The sequence below is a fragment of the Neovison vison genome, chromosome 12 (assembly GCF_020171115.1).
Source record: "Neovison vison isolate M4711 chromosome 12, ASM_NN_V1, whole genome shotgun sequence".
NCBI lineage: Eukaryota > Metazoa > Chordata > Mammalia > Carnivora > Mustelidae > Neogale > Neogale vison.
This window is the reverse complement of record NC_058102.1, coordinates 8957063-8973104: the sequence shown is the minus strand read 5'-3', so window position 1 is coordinate 8973104 and position 16042 is coordinate 8957063. Positions and strand designations below refer to the sequence as shown.

The following is a 16042-nucleotide window of genomic DNA, read 5'->3' as shown; positions in this document are numbered from 1 at the left end:
CTCAAGGCCAAAGAGAACAGTAAGGACACCTAGCACTAGGACTGTCAGGCTATGGCCCTTTTACACACTGTTGATTCTGAGGCTAACTGTCCAGCATGTTTACCTTTTCATTCCGATCACCTTGGAGTCTTTAAATTCTAGGTCCCTGAGGCTGAGTCCACTACTTGCCTTCCAGTCACTTGCCTGCCCTTCAGAGCAGTGGATGCACTCAGCTGGTAGATCTGGGATCTATCACCAGCCCTGTCCCACCTTTGCTAGGTCCACATGGAAGCAGCTTTGCCCCGAGACCTGGAGAACTGCTATCTTTTTTCTCCTTAGGGAGGAAGTAAAGCTGGGGAACATGAGGACCTTGCACAGCATAGAGAGAAAAAAATAAAAGTCTCCTTTCCAAGAGCTTTGACTTCTGTGTGTGGTATGAAACATTTTCTTACAGGAATAATCCTGCTTGTTCATTTTCAGCCAGGAGAACCTTTGAAGTGCTTGATCTGGGTCTCCATGATAGAACGGATGGGACAAGCTGCCACCGGAGTCAATCATCTGTGGCTCTGAGATGTCAAAACTGGGACAATGTTACTTTCTTTAATTCTCAACCTTCTGCATGGTCGTCCATAAGGAGGCACTGGTAGGTCTCCTGATACAGGAATAGGAGGACATGCCCCGTGGGTCCTTAGTTACACCATGGAAGACTTGTGTAATGGTTCAGAGATAAAGATCAGACAACTTTGTTATATCCTGACATTTGTGATTCTCCAAGGCAGTAGAGAGACCGTTCTTGTCCCAGTAAGCAGTGTGCTTTGCATGTACCAGTTGTTGCTGGTTTCATCCTCGTCAAGAATAGGCGGCCTCTGAGGAAGCAGGATGATGTAGGGAGGATGTGGAGTGGGGAGTCCACAATCAGAAGACCTGAGTTCTAATAATGGTAATAATAGGCAACTATTAATTGAGCGCTGACCTGCACTTTGCTCAGTGCTTTCTATATATGAGCTTCAGTCTAAGGATGAGGATACTCATCAGCCTCATTTTACAGATGAGGAAACTGGCTCAGCAAGGATAAATTGCTTAACCAAAACACCTCAGCTACTAAATAGAAGAGCCAGGGTTCTTGAGTTTGCCTCAAAAATCTGGTCTTCCAAGGCCTGCTCCATACTGCCTCCACTGGCAACGGTGTGACTCTGGGCCACACACCTAGCCCCACTGGTTCTAGGTTTGGCCTAAAGAAATCGTTGGACTACCTAGACTAAATCAAAGCAACGAATGGTTTGTAGTTATCAAAGACAGGGTTTCCCCAATTTTTTTTGACCTCACAGCCCTCACAGATATTTCCATGGCCCTCTGAAACCACCACAGGGGCCGACTGTGAAGGACACGGGAGATTGATGGCGACCTTTCCTTGGCACTCTTCACAGCTCCCCACTGGAGAGCAAGTTGCAGGCCTTGACCTGAACTGCTGCTTCCAAACGTGAACTTCCGCGAGTGGGCTTGGGTTCTCAAGCTTCTCCCCCATTAGTGCTATTATGCAGACGCGCTGGGAAGTGGTTACGATACTCCGGGCAGTTACGGAACTGGGAGAGTGACGGCTACCAGTTTAACAAAAAATGTCTTCACGGAACTGCATCTGTATAAACCAAAAGAGGTTGCCCTGTGATAGACTTTATACTCTTAATAGCAAACGTTTTAGCAGGCTGGGTATGTAGAAGTACCCAAAATTGGACTAGAGATTATGTATCTTCCCGACTGGACTTGAGAGTTGGTCCCTGGCCGTCGGTGCGCACGGAGCGTTTGAGATCACGACTGAGGTCCTCAGTCTCCCCTTTCAGCTACTGAAGGGCTTGCATGTGGTGGAAACGCATGCGAAATGCCACTTCCTTTGCCTAGTTTCATCTCGGGCCTGAACTTGGTGCTAATTCGGAGCCTTATGGAGGGTGACAGGGATCACAGGGGCCGTGGCCTGACGCCACCGTCTGAGACTACCCGGGCTGAAGGAGCCAGGGCAGTCACGGACGACCACGGGTGTGCCGAGTTAAGGAGGTCAGAGAAAGAAATTTGCCGAGAAGGAGCTGTAAATGCCAGACGCTCTCGGCGGGAACCGCACTGGTCGCTCCGCCCCTTCCCGCTCAGACCCGGCCTCCCTCACCGAGCAGCCCGCCCACTTCGGGTCTGAGCCAGTAGAAAATCGAGATATATATGACTCACCATGACTAACCAATCAGCTCGACGCTCGCTCTCCACAAGCATCTCGCGCGATAACCAGGCGGCCTCGGACATCACAATAAAGACCTTCCTTGGGCTGAAAGACTTCTCTCCCCGCCCCCCAAGCTGACACCGGAAACGAGGTGTGTCTGAAGAATCCCTCCGCGTTCTCCGCCCTCAGAGGGAAGAGTGACTCTTTTTGATCTTAGTAATCTTGCAAAGTAGTGTGCCTTTTCCCTTTCTTGAGACCTTGAAAATAACTCCTGTTCTCTTCACAGCTACGCCCTGGACATAAGAGTCGTGGGTTGGACGCGGTAGGGGCATCGGATAGAATAAAACGAGTGTGGGGGGGGGCGGGTCACGTGACCTCGGCGGAAGGATGTGCAGTGTGCTACGCCCTCATAGACGCAAAGTCTATAAAGGACCCTTGGGCGGCGCGCGGCGGCCATTTCTTTTCCTCCCGCCCTCCTATGTAGATCTTTTCCGCAAGTGCGCGCCTTCCCTCCTCCAATCCCCGCAGGGTCCGCGGCCGCCATGGCGTATTAGAGGCAGCAGTGCCTGCGGCAGCATTGGCCTTTGCAGCGGCGGCAGCAGCACCAGGCTCTGCAGCGGCACCCCCCAGCGGCTTAAGCCATGGCGTGAGTACCGGGACCGGGCCGCCCCGGCCGTGCTCCCCAGGGTCGGCGAGGGCAGTCAGCTCACTTGGGCGCGGCCTGCGGCCGGGCGGCGCCGCGGAGGGGGAAGCGGTTTTACGAGCGCCCGGGACGCGTGACCCCTGTTTGGGTGTCCTTGAGACGCCGACGCTTTTGGGTGGGGAGGCCGCGGCCCGGCGCCGGGTGGGGGATGGAGATGCCCTCGGCGGCCCCGGCCCCTGAACCCGGCGGCGGCTCGTCGCTCGCCCCGCGGAACGTGGCAGGGGCCAAGATGGCGGCGGGGCAGGGCGGTGGTGGCGCGGCGTGAGTCATGGGCGGGCGTGGGCGGGGCCGGGCGGCCCGGGCCGTATTTGGACATGAGCCGAGCGCGCCTTCCTCTGGCGGCGGCGGCGGGGGGAGGAGCGGCCCAGCCCCGCGGGCGTCTATCTTACGCGGCCTCAGCGGGCCGCGGGGAAGGTGGACGCCATGGCTTGGGGGCCACATGTGCTGGGTTTTCTCCTAAGTGGGGTTCCAGTTCGGACCCCCTCCCTCCGGGACGGGGAGATGAATTTGTCGGAGCGGCTGAGGTCTAAGCGGACCGGGTTTCTGATTCCTTCTCAGGCTTCTCACGGCATTCAGCAGCAGCGTTGCTGTAACCGACAAAGACATCTTCGAACTAAGCACATTCCTCGATTCCAGTAAAGTCCCGCGACATGGCCGAGATGAGTTTCCTGAGCAGCGAGGTGTTGGTGGGGGACTTGATGTCCCCCTTCGACCAGTCGGGTTTGGGGGCTGAGGAAGGCCTAGGTCTCTTAGACGACTACCTGGAGGTGGCCAAGCACTTCAAACCTCATGGGTTCTCCAGCGACAAGGCTAAGGCGGGCTCCTCCGAATGGCTGGCTGTGGATGGGTTGGTCAGTGCCTCAGACAACGGCAAGGGTGAGTGAGAGGCCTTTGCCCCTGGGGTCTGGTCTGGGGCTGGCTGCGGCAGTGTACATCTGACCACACTGGTTTTACCTTAAATCTTTTTTGCAGAGGATGCCTTCTCCGGGACAGATTGGATGGTGGAGAAAATGGATCTGAAGGAGTTTGATTTTGATTCTCTGTTCAGTATAGATGACCTGGAAACCATGCCAGATGAGCTTTTGGCCACGTTGGATGACACGTGTGATCTCTTCGACCCCTTAGTCCAGGAGACAAATAAGGAGCCCCCCCAGACGGTGAACCCAATTGGCCATCTTCCAGAAAGTTTACCCAAAACAGACCAGATTGCCCCTTTTACCTTCTTGCAACCACTTCCTCTCTCCCCAGGGGCGCTTTCCTCCACTCCAGATCATTCCTTTAGTTTAGAGCTGGGCAGTGAAGTGGATATTTCTGAAGGAGATAGAAAGTCAGACTCTACTGCTTACATTACCATGATCCCTCAGTGCATCAAGGAGGAGGATGCCCCCTCAGATAATGATAGTGGCATCTGTATGAGTCCTGAGTCCTATCTGGGGTCCCCACAGCATAGCCCCTCTACCTCCAGGGGCTCTCCAAATAGGAGCTTGCTGTCTGCAGGTTTCCTCTGTGGTTCTGCCCGCCCCAAACCCTATGATCCTCCTGGAGAGAAGACCGCAAAAGTAAAGGTTGAGAAACTAGATAAGAAGCTGAAAAAAATGGAACAGAACAAGACAGCAGCCACTAGGTACCGCCAGAAGAAGAGGGCAGAGCAGGAGGCCCTCACTGGCGAGTGCAAAGAGCTGGAAAAGAAGAATGAGGCTCTGAAAGAGCGGGCAGAGTCTTTAGCCAAGGAGATCCAGTATCTGAAAGATTTGATAGAAGAGGTCCGAAAGGCAAGGGAGAAGAAAAGGGTCCTCTAGTTGGGGTAGTCAGGAGTGTGTGCTTGTACATAGGCTTGCTCTGAAGCTGTGTTGTAATAAATTATTTTGTAGTGAAAGAACTTGGTGAACTGCTTTGTGCCTGCTTGCTTCCCTCAATCCACCTTGGCCTGGCGGTTGTGCCCAAGGCAAGTGGGGTTGGTTCAAACCTGTCTGGACCATCGGTTAGGACCACTGGTGCTTTTGTAGGACTTTGCATTGGGAGGGAGTTGGGCTTAGGACCCCCACAGGCAGCTGGGTGGGATAGGGGATTTTACCCTGAGGCAGCTGGATGACCAGAAGTAACAGCTGAGGCTGTGGCCTGATGAGCGTTGTGACTGGTGTTTCAAGTACCCAGATAAGGCCCCACCTGGGCACAAGGTGATTAAATTTCACTTCTGGTTTTTACAGTTTAGAGTAGAGTCCTTTCCTGAACTCCTGTTTTTGCTTGAACTGTAGAGAGTTGGGAGTTCAAGACAACTTGAAGTTCGAGGCCAGAGCTGGGTGCAAAGGCTGGCAGGTCTGCCACAGGGGTGATAACAGGAAGACTCGCTGAAACCCAGCACTTAAGAGAGTAATAAACCAGTCCTGAGTCCCCTCTTTGGCCTGTGGGGCTAGGTTTCCAGGGAGTTAGTTTTCATGTTCATCTGCATAGGGACATGGATGTCGCTCACTGCATGACTGTGCTGTGTGCACTGCTGGGCAGTGCTGTAAGCCGCCTAGGTGTGTGCTTCCAGCCCCTGCGGTAATCGGTGGGGCATATGCCCAGTGGGAAATAGGTGCAGGAAGAATTCAAAGGCTCTTGACCCATTTTGCCCTGTGAGTATTCGTCTCAAAGATTTTTATTTGACAGATCACAAGGAGGCTGGGGGATGCTGGGGAGGCTGCGAGGGAAGGAGGCTCCTTGCTGAGCAGAGCGCCTGATGTGGGGCCTGAACCCAAAATACTTGAGATCATGACCTGAGCCCAAAGGCAGAGGCTGAACCCACTGAGCCATCCTTCGAAAAATTTGGAAATGGCCTATGAGGGTCTGCAAGGGTAGTAGAGGCCAGTGATTCCCTGACCTTCCCAATGCCCCAGCATGAAGTGACTGTGGCAGGCCTGGTTTGGGAATACAAAGAGCTGTGACCCAGCTCTCCTTAGGCACCGGAGAGAGTGGGGGTCCTGCCCTGAGATTGTAGAAATCCTCACAGGGCCATGGGCCCCTTCTACATGTTGCTCACCAGAGCCCGCCCATCCAGGTATTGAAATTATGGCAGACAGGGTCCCCGCCTCTAAATAGCTGAAAAGTTAGAGCTGAGGATGGGGATTTACTGGTGGGGAAAACAGCACCCACTCAGCTACACGCATTAATGTTGGGAACGAAGTACAATTCAAAGTACTTCTTTATTTTTTATTAAAGATTTTATTTATTTGACAGAGATCACAAGTAGGCAGAAAGGCAGGCACAGGGAGGGGAGGAAGCAGGCTCCCTGCTGAGCAGAGAGCCAGATGCAGGGCTCTGTCCCAGGACCCTGAGATCATGACCTGAGCCGAAGGCAGAGCCTTAACCTACTGAGCCACCCAGGTGCCCCCAAAGTACTTTTTAAAAAAAGACAAGTCGTCACCATGTGGGACTCAACCGTAAGATCAAGAGTCCCAACAGGTGCCCCCCAAATGCTTTTTTCATAAGGATCACCTCATCCCCATTTTACAGATGGAACTACAGCTTGGAGAGGTTGGGTAACCTGCACACTGCCAGGTGGGTTCAGACCCAGGCAGTCTGACTCCTGAGTGCACACTTGGTGTGGCTCCCAAATTCCTTATGGGCAGGACTGTAGGGGGACCCTAGACTGTCGGCAGAGCTGGGGGTCTGGAGAAAACACGTGTGGGTGCTAATTTGTGTTCAGCGATCAATACAAATGTGGAGGCTTCAGATCACATCAGTTCCCCATGTGGCTCATACCTGGTGGGTTGGGTGAGGAGCTGGGGGGGAGGGGAGCCTATGGCCACTGCCGAAGGCCTGCACACCAGCACGACTGCCATCTGCGACTCCTGCTCTATTACTCACTTCAGTTGTGACCCTAGTTTTTTTTTTTATCTAAGATAGTAAATAAAAATTCTACAACCACAAACACTGCTTCCTTCTGTTTACCCCCAACAGTGTCTTATGCTTTGCACAATGGGCAGCTGCCAGAGCCTGGGGCATGTGGAGGACATGGAGAGTTAAGAGGAGGCTAGAGAGACTACGATCCTGGAAGTGACCCAGCCGCCTTGCCATATCTGGTGCCAGCGGAACCCTCTGCCCTTGGAGACAGTGGCCTGCTCCTCCATTTGACAGATGGGAAACCTTTCCCTGGGGTGTCCTGAGGGGCAGTGCTGGCTGGAGGCCAAGGGCCAGGATGCTGGGCTCTGCCCCTTCCCAGGCCCCGGACTCCCCGAACCCAAAAGTCCCTGTAGAGTGTGTGGCCTCAGACTACACAGCCTTTACCCTCCTTCACTGTGCTCCAGCCACTCTGACATTTCTGCTCTCTGCTAAGCTCATTCCTGCCTCAGGGCCTTTGCAATTGTTCCCTCTGCCTGCAAGATTTTTCCAGGGCTCCTTTCCTGTCATGTAGGTCACCACAAAGGCCTTCCAAGATGACTCCACTAATGTCCCAGCCTCTCTGCTTTATAGTTTCTTTTTTTACATACTTATCTCTAGTTGAAACTACATGCACACGTTTATTTTCTCCTTCCCATTCCTCAGTGACCATGTAAGCAAGCTCTTTGATGGCAAAAATCTTGCTGTCTTGTTGGTTCCCAAACTTCCGACCTAGAACAGTGCGTGGTAAGTAATAATAATCACAACTAATAAATACTTAGATTCTGAAGCACGGCTCCGAGTGCTTTCCAGTTAGTAGCTCATAATCCACATTGATTAGTGGGAGTGGTCAGGAAAGCTCTTATGACTGCACCTCTGTTGACAAGACAAGCCTGCAGCTGGACGCTGGCCCAGGGGCAGCTGGGATAGACCATGACCGAGGCCTTGCTCAGCACGTGGGCTCTCACACAGGGAATGAGACTGAGCTCCAGGCCCACTACTGCGTGGCCCCGTTAGGACTCGGTCAGCCCCAGGGCTGGGCTCTAGATCCCTGCTGCAGGGTAGGAGAAGGGCTGCTCCTGGTTCAGCGCCGAGCCCTCTGCTGCCCTCACCTGGGGGCTGGCTCCTGGAGCCGCTCCGCTCTCCGCACTGCACGCCTCTTTTAACACCCCAGAATGGAGATCAGGAACAGATCTTCATGTTTCTCTGCAACTATTCACGAGCACCCGCCGCAGGCTAGACGTCGTTCTGGGTGCTGAGGGTTCAATGGTGAGGAAAACAAGACAAAAATCTCAGCTCTCATTCTGGCAAGGGAGGCGGCCAGGAAGACATCTGACAGGACATGGCAGTGGGTGTGCTGAGTGCAGGGGTGGGGGGTGGATCTGCCCATTTAAGATGGGTGTTTAGGGAGGCCCTCTCTGGCAGGCAAAGCCGGCAGAAGGGGAGGGAGTGAGCCCGCAGTGCCTGTGGCCTTGTAGCTGTGATGGGACTCGAAAGCCTGTGTGTGACTTGGGGAGTCCCCGGAGCAGGCGTGGTACTTTGACTGCTATTTGAAGAGGGTTCCTGCAGGGGGGCAGGCAAAGAGGAGCGGGCTGGGCTCAGTACAGGTGAGTGAGGAGAGCTGGTCAGGGCCTGGGTAGATTCTAACAGCCAAGCAAGTCAGGCCCTGATGGGGAGTGTATAAGGGGGAACAGAATGGTGGCTGAGCAACTAGAAGGATGGAGTTTCCATTTCTTGAGATGGAGGAAATGAAGCAAGAACAGGGTTTTCATTTCAACCCTTAAGCAAATGAGCCACCCACGTGCCCCTGTCCAGGGTGACCACTGAAAATAGGCCCTCGAGTCCTACCCTGATGTACTGGGCCAGAATCTCAGGAGTGAGCACTAACTTTGGTTACTCAAGGGGAGCACGGACACCCACACCACCAGTGCTATGCAGCACAAATGGGACGGAAGAGCTACTGGAAAGCCCAGCAGCAGAGAAGTGCCAGGACCCCAGCTCACACACCTGCAAACTCCCTACCCGGGAGCCAGGCCTGTCACTCTACATCCGGAAAGGGACACCTGTAGGTGATCCGGGCACAGTAGGCATGTCCTTGCTAGAACGGGGCCCTGGAGCTCCAGGCCTGTTCAGCCCCTTTCCAGTGAGGTGAGCAAGAGGGCACCCGTATAGCCCAGCCAGCTTCTCGCTGAGCGGCTGAGATGGAGGGATGGAGTCTCTGAGGATACCCAAGTTTGCCTCTCTCCCCCCAAGGGTCACGAAAGCTCAGCAGGCAGGAGCAAGAATGAGAGAAATACCAGCCTTCCCTTCTTTGGAGGAAGCCCATCCGAGGCAGGCAGGTGCGTACAGGTCTGGTCACAGTCCCTCCTCCCCTGCCCGGCTGGCCGGCCTGCTTCCTGCTGCTGGGATGGAGGCTCCCTACAGACAGGACGGGCTCCAGCTCTGCCTCAGCCAGCTTCCCTGCTGTCTGCGCCTAGAACGGAAAGCTAACAGCCAGGAGCAGACCCTGGGAGCAGTGGGCGGACTGTGGCGCTCTCTCCCCTCTGGCCAGAAGGACTCACTGTGGGGTTGGCAGACTGGGGCTCCCCAGCAGGCCCAGCCACAGGGGGTTACCCCACACGGGGAACAGAGGGTTGGATGGAGCTGCCCACAGCCATCCAGGGCCCTCTTCTCCACCAGGAAGAAGGGGCTCCTGGACTTCCAGAACTCAATGTCTCCTCTACATCGAACACCCATCTGCTCAACACATCCACGCGCTCAGGCACTCGCTCACCATGAAGCCGTCGCTGGCGCATGCCTGCTGTAAAGGGGCCAGCCAGCCCTCTCCTGGTGCCGCAGCCTGACCCCAACCCCAGCTCCCAGCCTGGGCATATACCTGAGTGTGAAACCCTGTTTCCTGAGGTCACCTCCTGAGCTGCCCCCCAACAACAGCACAGGCCTTGGGCACCAGGGCAGCCGCACCACCACTTTCTGAACCCTGAGTCGGCTGCCCTGGAACCAGCGGATATACTTTGTCTCAAGGGCTGCCTTGTTGGCTGCGGCCACCTCCTCCAGGGCAGGAGGCCTGACCCAGAGCCCTTAGAACCACGGGGGACAGTGAAAGGTCCCTTGGTGCCAGAGGAGAAGGGAGACACCCCATAAGGCAGATCGCAGTACACACACTGCTCTTGGGTTTACATTTATTAGAACCTGGAAGCTGGCCTGGCGGCCTTCCCACTCCTAGCGGTATGGCCCCAAGGGCCTAAGAACTGGCCTTTCCAGAGCGAACAGCCCAGAGACCCTACTTGGGGCAAAGCAAACAAAGCAGTCAGAAATGTCTTCTAGCAGGTAGATGGCTCTTCCTAAGCCTGTAGATGTCAGCTCTGGTCTGAGAGCATCTCTGCCCCCGGGCTTCCAGCTCCCCAGCTCCTTGCCAGCCCCCCCCTCTGGCTCCCAGGGCTAGTAGAGGCCGCGAGGTCAGAAGAAGAGACTGGGCCTGAATGTCTTTCCCACTGTGTCCTCCTGGGAGCCTAGCTGCCGAAGTATTCCTGCTGGAACTTCTGGAAGTCTTCCTCAGTGAACACAGTGCCCTCAGCCTTCTTCTTCTTCTTCGTCTTGGCTACTGGCCGGTCACAGGCCTTGCGGCCCCGGTTCTGCCGCACAATCTGAAGATGGGGGTGTGTGTGTGTATGTCAGGATCCCTGGGTGGTGTCTTCTGGCACCTGAAGGACTGCCCCCTGTAGCTGCACAGCCTAGCAGAGTTGCGTGCTACCCACCACTCACCTGGCCCTCAACCGTCCTGGGAGGCAGGGCGTACTTTTTCCACTTATCAGAGGAACAAACTGAGGCCCACAAGGGTCACAGAGGAGTAAGGCCAGGCCCAGCCTCCCAACAGCCCTGCTCTGTTCTTTGTCGTCCAGAGGGGTGGCCCAAACTCTGCTTTGTGCTTAGGGCAGAGACTCCCATGGGTCTCAGAAACAGCCTCGGCTCCTCCCACCTGGTTTCTGGCCCGGAGCCCACCCCCCTGACAAACCTGCCGGGTGACTGACTCTGCCACGGTACTTCTTGCACTGGTCATGAACTTCAGGTTTACTCCGAGGTAGCCTCGACACTCTCGCTTCTGGAACTCAGCTGTGGATGGCAGGCACGGGGGCATCATTTCAGAGGAACTCCCTGGAAGCCACTGGGCCCCCTCCCGACAGCCCTGCGTCCCCTCCTTCGGTTAACCCCAGCACCCTGTGCACTTTTCTGTCAAATAACTCTCCCTTCGATCCTACTGAAAAGCCTCCCCCACCCCGCCCTCCACTCCCAGATGCTCAAGTGACTTAAGCAACAAACAAGTCTTCCTGCATGGCAGACCCTGTGCTACATGCGGGACAAACAGCAGAAAACAGAGCAAAAATTCCCACCCCGTGGAGCTTACACTCCACAGCAAGGAAACATGGTAAATGAGAGAAACAGTACTTTAGAGAGTGATGCATTTTATGAAGAAAAACACCACAGTAGAGAGAGAGAAATGAGGAATGCCAGGGCCGAAGGGCTGCAATTCTCATAGGAGGGTCTGAGCGGGCCTCAGTGTAGACGTTTTAGCAAACACTCATAGGAGAGAGTGTGGATGCTGGGGAAGGGCATTCTAAGTAGAGGGAACAGCCAGTGCAAAGAACCTGAAGTAGTGCGGTTAATGTGTCTGGAGAACAGCAAATGGCTAGAACGGCCAGGGGAGAGCAGTAGGACGTGAAGATGGAGACGGGGCAGACCACGTGGGGCTTCATGAGGTAGCAAGTCTGATGGAAGCCACTGGAGGGTGTGAGGCCGGGAGAGACCGGTCCCACTTACCGCTTCACAGGATCACTCTGGCTGCTGTGGGGCGAACAACATTACCGGGTGGGGCAGTGGAGGTGAAGAGGTTTTTGAAATAATCCAAGCAAGAGATGATGAGGCTCACACCGAGGTGGCCCCAGAGTCCCCTCATCGTCTGTTAGGCAGCATGATGGGATGTGGGGACAAGGGCTGGGCCACAGGAGGTGACCCCTGGCCCCCCATGCTCCTGTTTCCCATCAACACCACTGCTGCTTACACGCACCTCACTCTTCTGCCTCCTCATTCTTGCTCACGCCGTTTCCTGCCTGGAATTCATAGTTCTTTCAACAAATACCTGAACACCTTTTATGTACCAGGCTCTGGGTACATGTTCAGAGACACCCTAGGAGCTCACCGAGCTCTGCCACATGTCAAAAGACCCCGCCATCCAGCCCACACCTGTCCCTCCTTAAGCCCGTCCCTCCTGTTACATGGCACCCTATCTCCCAAGATGCTCTCTTAGAAACTGGGCTGTTCTTGTGTCTCCCTCTTCCTCCGCCCCTGCAGCCAATTCACCGCTGAAGCCCAGCAACCTTCCCTCTCTTCACATCTTCCCCCTGCAGCATCGTGGCTGCCCAGGCCACAGTGTCTCCCACCCGAACCGAGTAGGTGATAGCAAATCTCCGCAGACACACTGCCTGGTTCCCACCTGTGCCATCTGGACCAGTGCCTGTTTCTGCATCTGACAAATGGGGGGTCATGGCAGCACCGACTTCACAGGGTCGCGTGAGGAACCAAAGAGGGAACATTTATGTATGCAGGGTTTAGAACACACCAGGCACGCAGAACATTCACGCCTTGTTAAGCGATCCATCTCTGGTCTTGTCCACTATGTCACCTTTCCCAGTCCAAGTGCCACAGCAACGAGCTTCTACCTACCTCTGCATGAGCTATCTTCTCTAGAGCGCTCTTCCCCTGGCTCAGTCTTACACTTCCTTCAGTTATGGGCTTAAATGCCATTTCAGCAGGGCACTCTGATTTGGTTTTTTATTTTAAGTCCGTCCCAGAGCACGCCAGTCTTACTCCACAGGCCTCATCACACTTAGCAATTACTCTCCGCATCCGAAACGCTGGTACTTTTCTTCCCACTGGGGCAGTAGCCCAAGAGGGCCGGGACCAGGAGTTTCGTCCAGCCCCGTACTCCCAGGACCCGGCTCCGCGTCCGGCGCACACCTGCTATTCCAGAAACGCCCGGCCACCCCTTCAAGCTCAGCCTCCAGCGCCCCCTCCTCCAGGGTGTCGCCCCCTTCCCGAGCTCACCGAGCGCGGACTTGGGCACCTTTCCCTTGGCCGAGTTCCGCAGTTTCTGGGCCTGGGTTGCCTTTGCCTTCCGGGTCCGCTTCGCCGGGGCCCCGGTCGTCTTGGCCGGGCCTGCCGCGGCCCGGGGGGCTGCAGGGGAAGGGAGAGAGGAACGGACCGGGTCGGAGGGCGCGCAGGGTCTCCATCCCCCCAAGGCCAAGCCCGGCTTGGACAGTCCCGTAACCTCTGGAATCTTCCCCGCCGCCCCTTCCGACCCTCTGCCCGCGCTGCGCGTCCCCGGCCAGGACCTCCTCACCCTCCGGCGCCCCTAGCAGCTCCAAGCCGCGCCGCAGCAGGGCGGCCGACATGACCGTGTTTGGTTCCGCCCACACACCACGCTACTTCCGCCTTGGCGGCCCTCGTCGTCTCGACGGAAACGCGAGCGGGAACAGAAGGTTCCGGGGTGACCGGGCGGAAGTGCCCGCCTGCCTAAGGACGCATGCGTTTGGGGTCGCCACTTTACTACGGAGGGAAATAGGGGCGGGGACTGGAGGCGGGGTCAACCTGCAGAAGGACACACATGCTGTCCAATCCTAAGAAGGCCACGCCTTCTTCCAGAAGCCGTCGGTGACCAGCCGCGGGTCGGCTTTCCAGAGTCCCGAAGCTTCGTACTGGGTGAGGCGGGAGACAGAGCGGAGTGTTCAAATACGCAGTGTTTCGGTAAAGGGAATTGTAGAATCGGGTTCTTTTTCACATACATCGACCAAAGCAACGTATCGCACAGGTGGAGTGTGGCATGCGAATCCCGCTTTTCTTCCATTATGTCAGATATGAGAGACATTTGAAAAAAAAAAAAAAAAGCAAAACCGTATCAGTGTTTTCCCGCTCTTTTGTTTGCCTTGGAAAATACAGCCATTTTCATTAGAAATATTTATTCAACATAGAGCAGGCAAGCAGAGCATGTCTGGCAACGTCACTGGGCCACAGGGCCCCCCACGGCCTTTTATAACACGCAATGGGTTTGCTATTGTTTTGAAAAAAATAAATCAATAAATACAATGTATTAACTTACTAAATTTTAAAAATTAAAAACTTATCAGTTTTAGTTTCCAATAGAGTAAATACCAGGAGGTAGTCACACACCGTAAAGCTCTTTGGGATCGTGAACTTGTTTAAGTGTGTCAAGAGTTTCTCAGACCGGGGCGCCTGGGTGGCTCGGTCGGTTAGGTGATGCCTTCGGCTCAGGTCATGATCCCAGCGTCTGGGGATGGAGCCCCGCAACCCGGCTCCCTGCTCGTTGGGAAGCCTGTTTTCCCTCTCCCACTCCCCCTGCTCGTGTTCCTGCTCTTGCTGTCAAATAAACAATTAGATAAAATCTTAAAAAAAAAAAAAAGTTTCTCAGACCAGAAAGTTTGAGAACTTCTGGGCTTGAAATTACTCTTCTTACAGTGGGGAGGAATCCTGCCCTGTTCACAACTCCACCTGCAGCTCCTAGCCCCGTACCTGGAATGCAGAAGGCACTCAACAGATGAGTGGTGAATGTCAGGGAATATGATTTGAGGGCCTTTTGTATGCCTGGCGCTGTGGAGAGGGACATGGAGATGACATTGCTGGATGAACCTCACTGTCTAACTTCCACGAGCTAGTCCAGTGGGGGAGAACACCTAAACAGAAGGCAGTAATAGAATACACTATGTTAAGGTACTGTTTGCATTTGTTAACTCATCTACTCCCCTACCATCCATAACTCTGGGGTAGGAGCAACCCCCACCCCTCCCCACCCCTGGTCCCGACCCCATTTTACAGATTAGGAAACAGTAGCACAGAGCCAAGGAGTCTGTCCAGGTTACACATGTTGGTGTTGGTACTGGGAATCAAGACACAGAGCCTGAGTGTGTATGTGTGTGTGTGCTCTGCCTCACAGGCTAATAGTGGGGCAGTGCTGGGGCGATGCTGGGGTGGGGGGGTGGCTGACAAGCCCACAGGAGCAAGAGATCTCTGGAGAAAAGGAGCCATTCTTGTGGGAGGGGAGAGTCCCAGGAAGGAGGACACCTTAGCTAAGGCATCATACTCCCTGGGACAGGAGTGGCTCCAGAGGGGTGACCAGGGAAGGGTGGGTATTTTTTGTTGTTGTTTTTAAAGATTTTATTTATTTGAAAGTGTGAGTGAGAGCAAGTGAGAGAAAGTGAGAGCAAGAGTGGGGTGAGGGGCAGAGGGACAAGCAGACTCCCTGCTGAGCAGGGAGCCTAATGCGGGTTCAATCCCAGAACTCTGGGATCATGACCTGAGCAGAAGTCATCGCCTAACCGACTGAGCCACCCAGGTGGTCCAGGGAACGATGTTCTAATTTGCATCCAACTCCATGAATTTGCCTTGAGGACTGTGGGGGGTCATGGAACACAGTTACATTGTCAGACATGCTCTTTTTGTCTGCATCTAAAATAGCCAGAATGTTTTCTTTTCTTTCTTTCTTTCTTTTTTTTTTTTTAAAAAGATTTTATTTATTTATTTGACAGAGAGAGATCACAAGTAGGCAGAGGCAGGCAGAGAGAGAAAGGGGGAAGCAGGTTCTCCGCGGAGCAGAGAGCCCATGCGGGGCTCGATCCCAGGACCCTGGGATCACGACCTGAGCCGAAGGCAGAGGCTTTAACCCACTGAGACACCCAGGCGCCCCGCCAGAGTGTTTTCTTAAGATGTTTATTGTTTATTGTCTCCCCCCCACCACACCCCGCTACAAGGGTAGGAATCTTGGTTTTGTTCATGGTTATATCTCTACCTCCCAGAACATATAGTAAGCACTCAATAAATGTTCAAATCGGTTGGATTTATACGAACTGAACATCAGTTGAGTTTGGGATGCCTGTGGGAGGCTAGGTAGAGATGTACAGGTGATTGTAGGATGTGTGAGTCTGTCTCTCAGGATGGCAAAGGACCAAGCTCTATGTATTCCCTTCCTCCTCTCCATCGCGGATGGTCAGCACATGGTCCCCAGGGTGTAGGAGTTCTCTGTCTTCCAGTGTCCCAGCGAACAGGGACAAGCAGTCACGGTCGGATTCCTGTAGCGTCCTCAGGTCAACCCGCTGCTTGCTCCGCGGACTCTGGAGGGGGACAGGCGGCTCCTTTAGCCACTAGGTGGCGCCGCAGGACAGCTTTCGTGCACAGCGCGCCTCCGGGATCCTAGTTGGGATTTCGGGGTAGGAGTGTGGGGTCGGGGCACCCTT

At 54.6% G+C, this 16042-nt stretch overlaps 2 protein-coding genes across 2 annotated transcripts; one reads left to right on the top strand and one right to left on the bottom strand.

Annotated features, from left to right (window-relative positions):
• Window positions 1-2625: 2625 nt before the first annotated feature.
• Window positions 2626-4761, top strand: ATF4 (activating transcription factor 4). Its single transcript, XM_044227901.1, has 3 exons — window positions 2626-2828; window positions 3444-3761; window positions 3858-4761. Exons 2-3 carry the CDS (start codon window positions 3536-3538, stop codon window positions 4682-4684), a joined length of 1053 nt encoding a protein of 350 aa, XP_044083836.1. The 5' UTR covers window positions 2626-2828; window positions 3444-3535; the 3' UTR covers window positions 4685-4761.
• Window positions 4762-9908: 5147 nt separating this feature from the next.
• Window positions 9909-13226, bottom strand: RPS19BP1 (ribosomal protein S19 binding protein 1). Its single transcript, XM_044227703.1, has 4 exons — window positions 13138-13226; window positions 12843-12971; window positions 10756-10853; window positions 9909-10387 (listed from the first exon to the last, which is right to left on the bottom strand). The coding sequence occupies exons 1-4, from the start codon at window positions 13187-13189 to the stop codon at window positions 10253-10255; spliced, it is 414 nt and encodes a 137-aa protein (XP_044083638.1). The 5' UTR covers window positions 13190-13226; the 3' UTR covers window positions 9909-10252.
• Between the last annotated feature and the right edge of the window lie 2816 nt (window positions 13227-16042).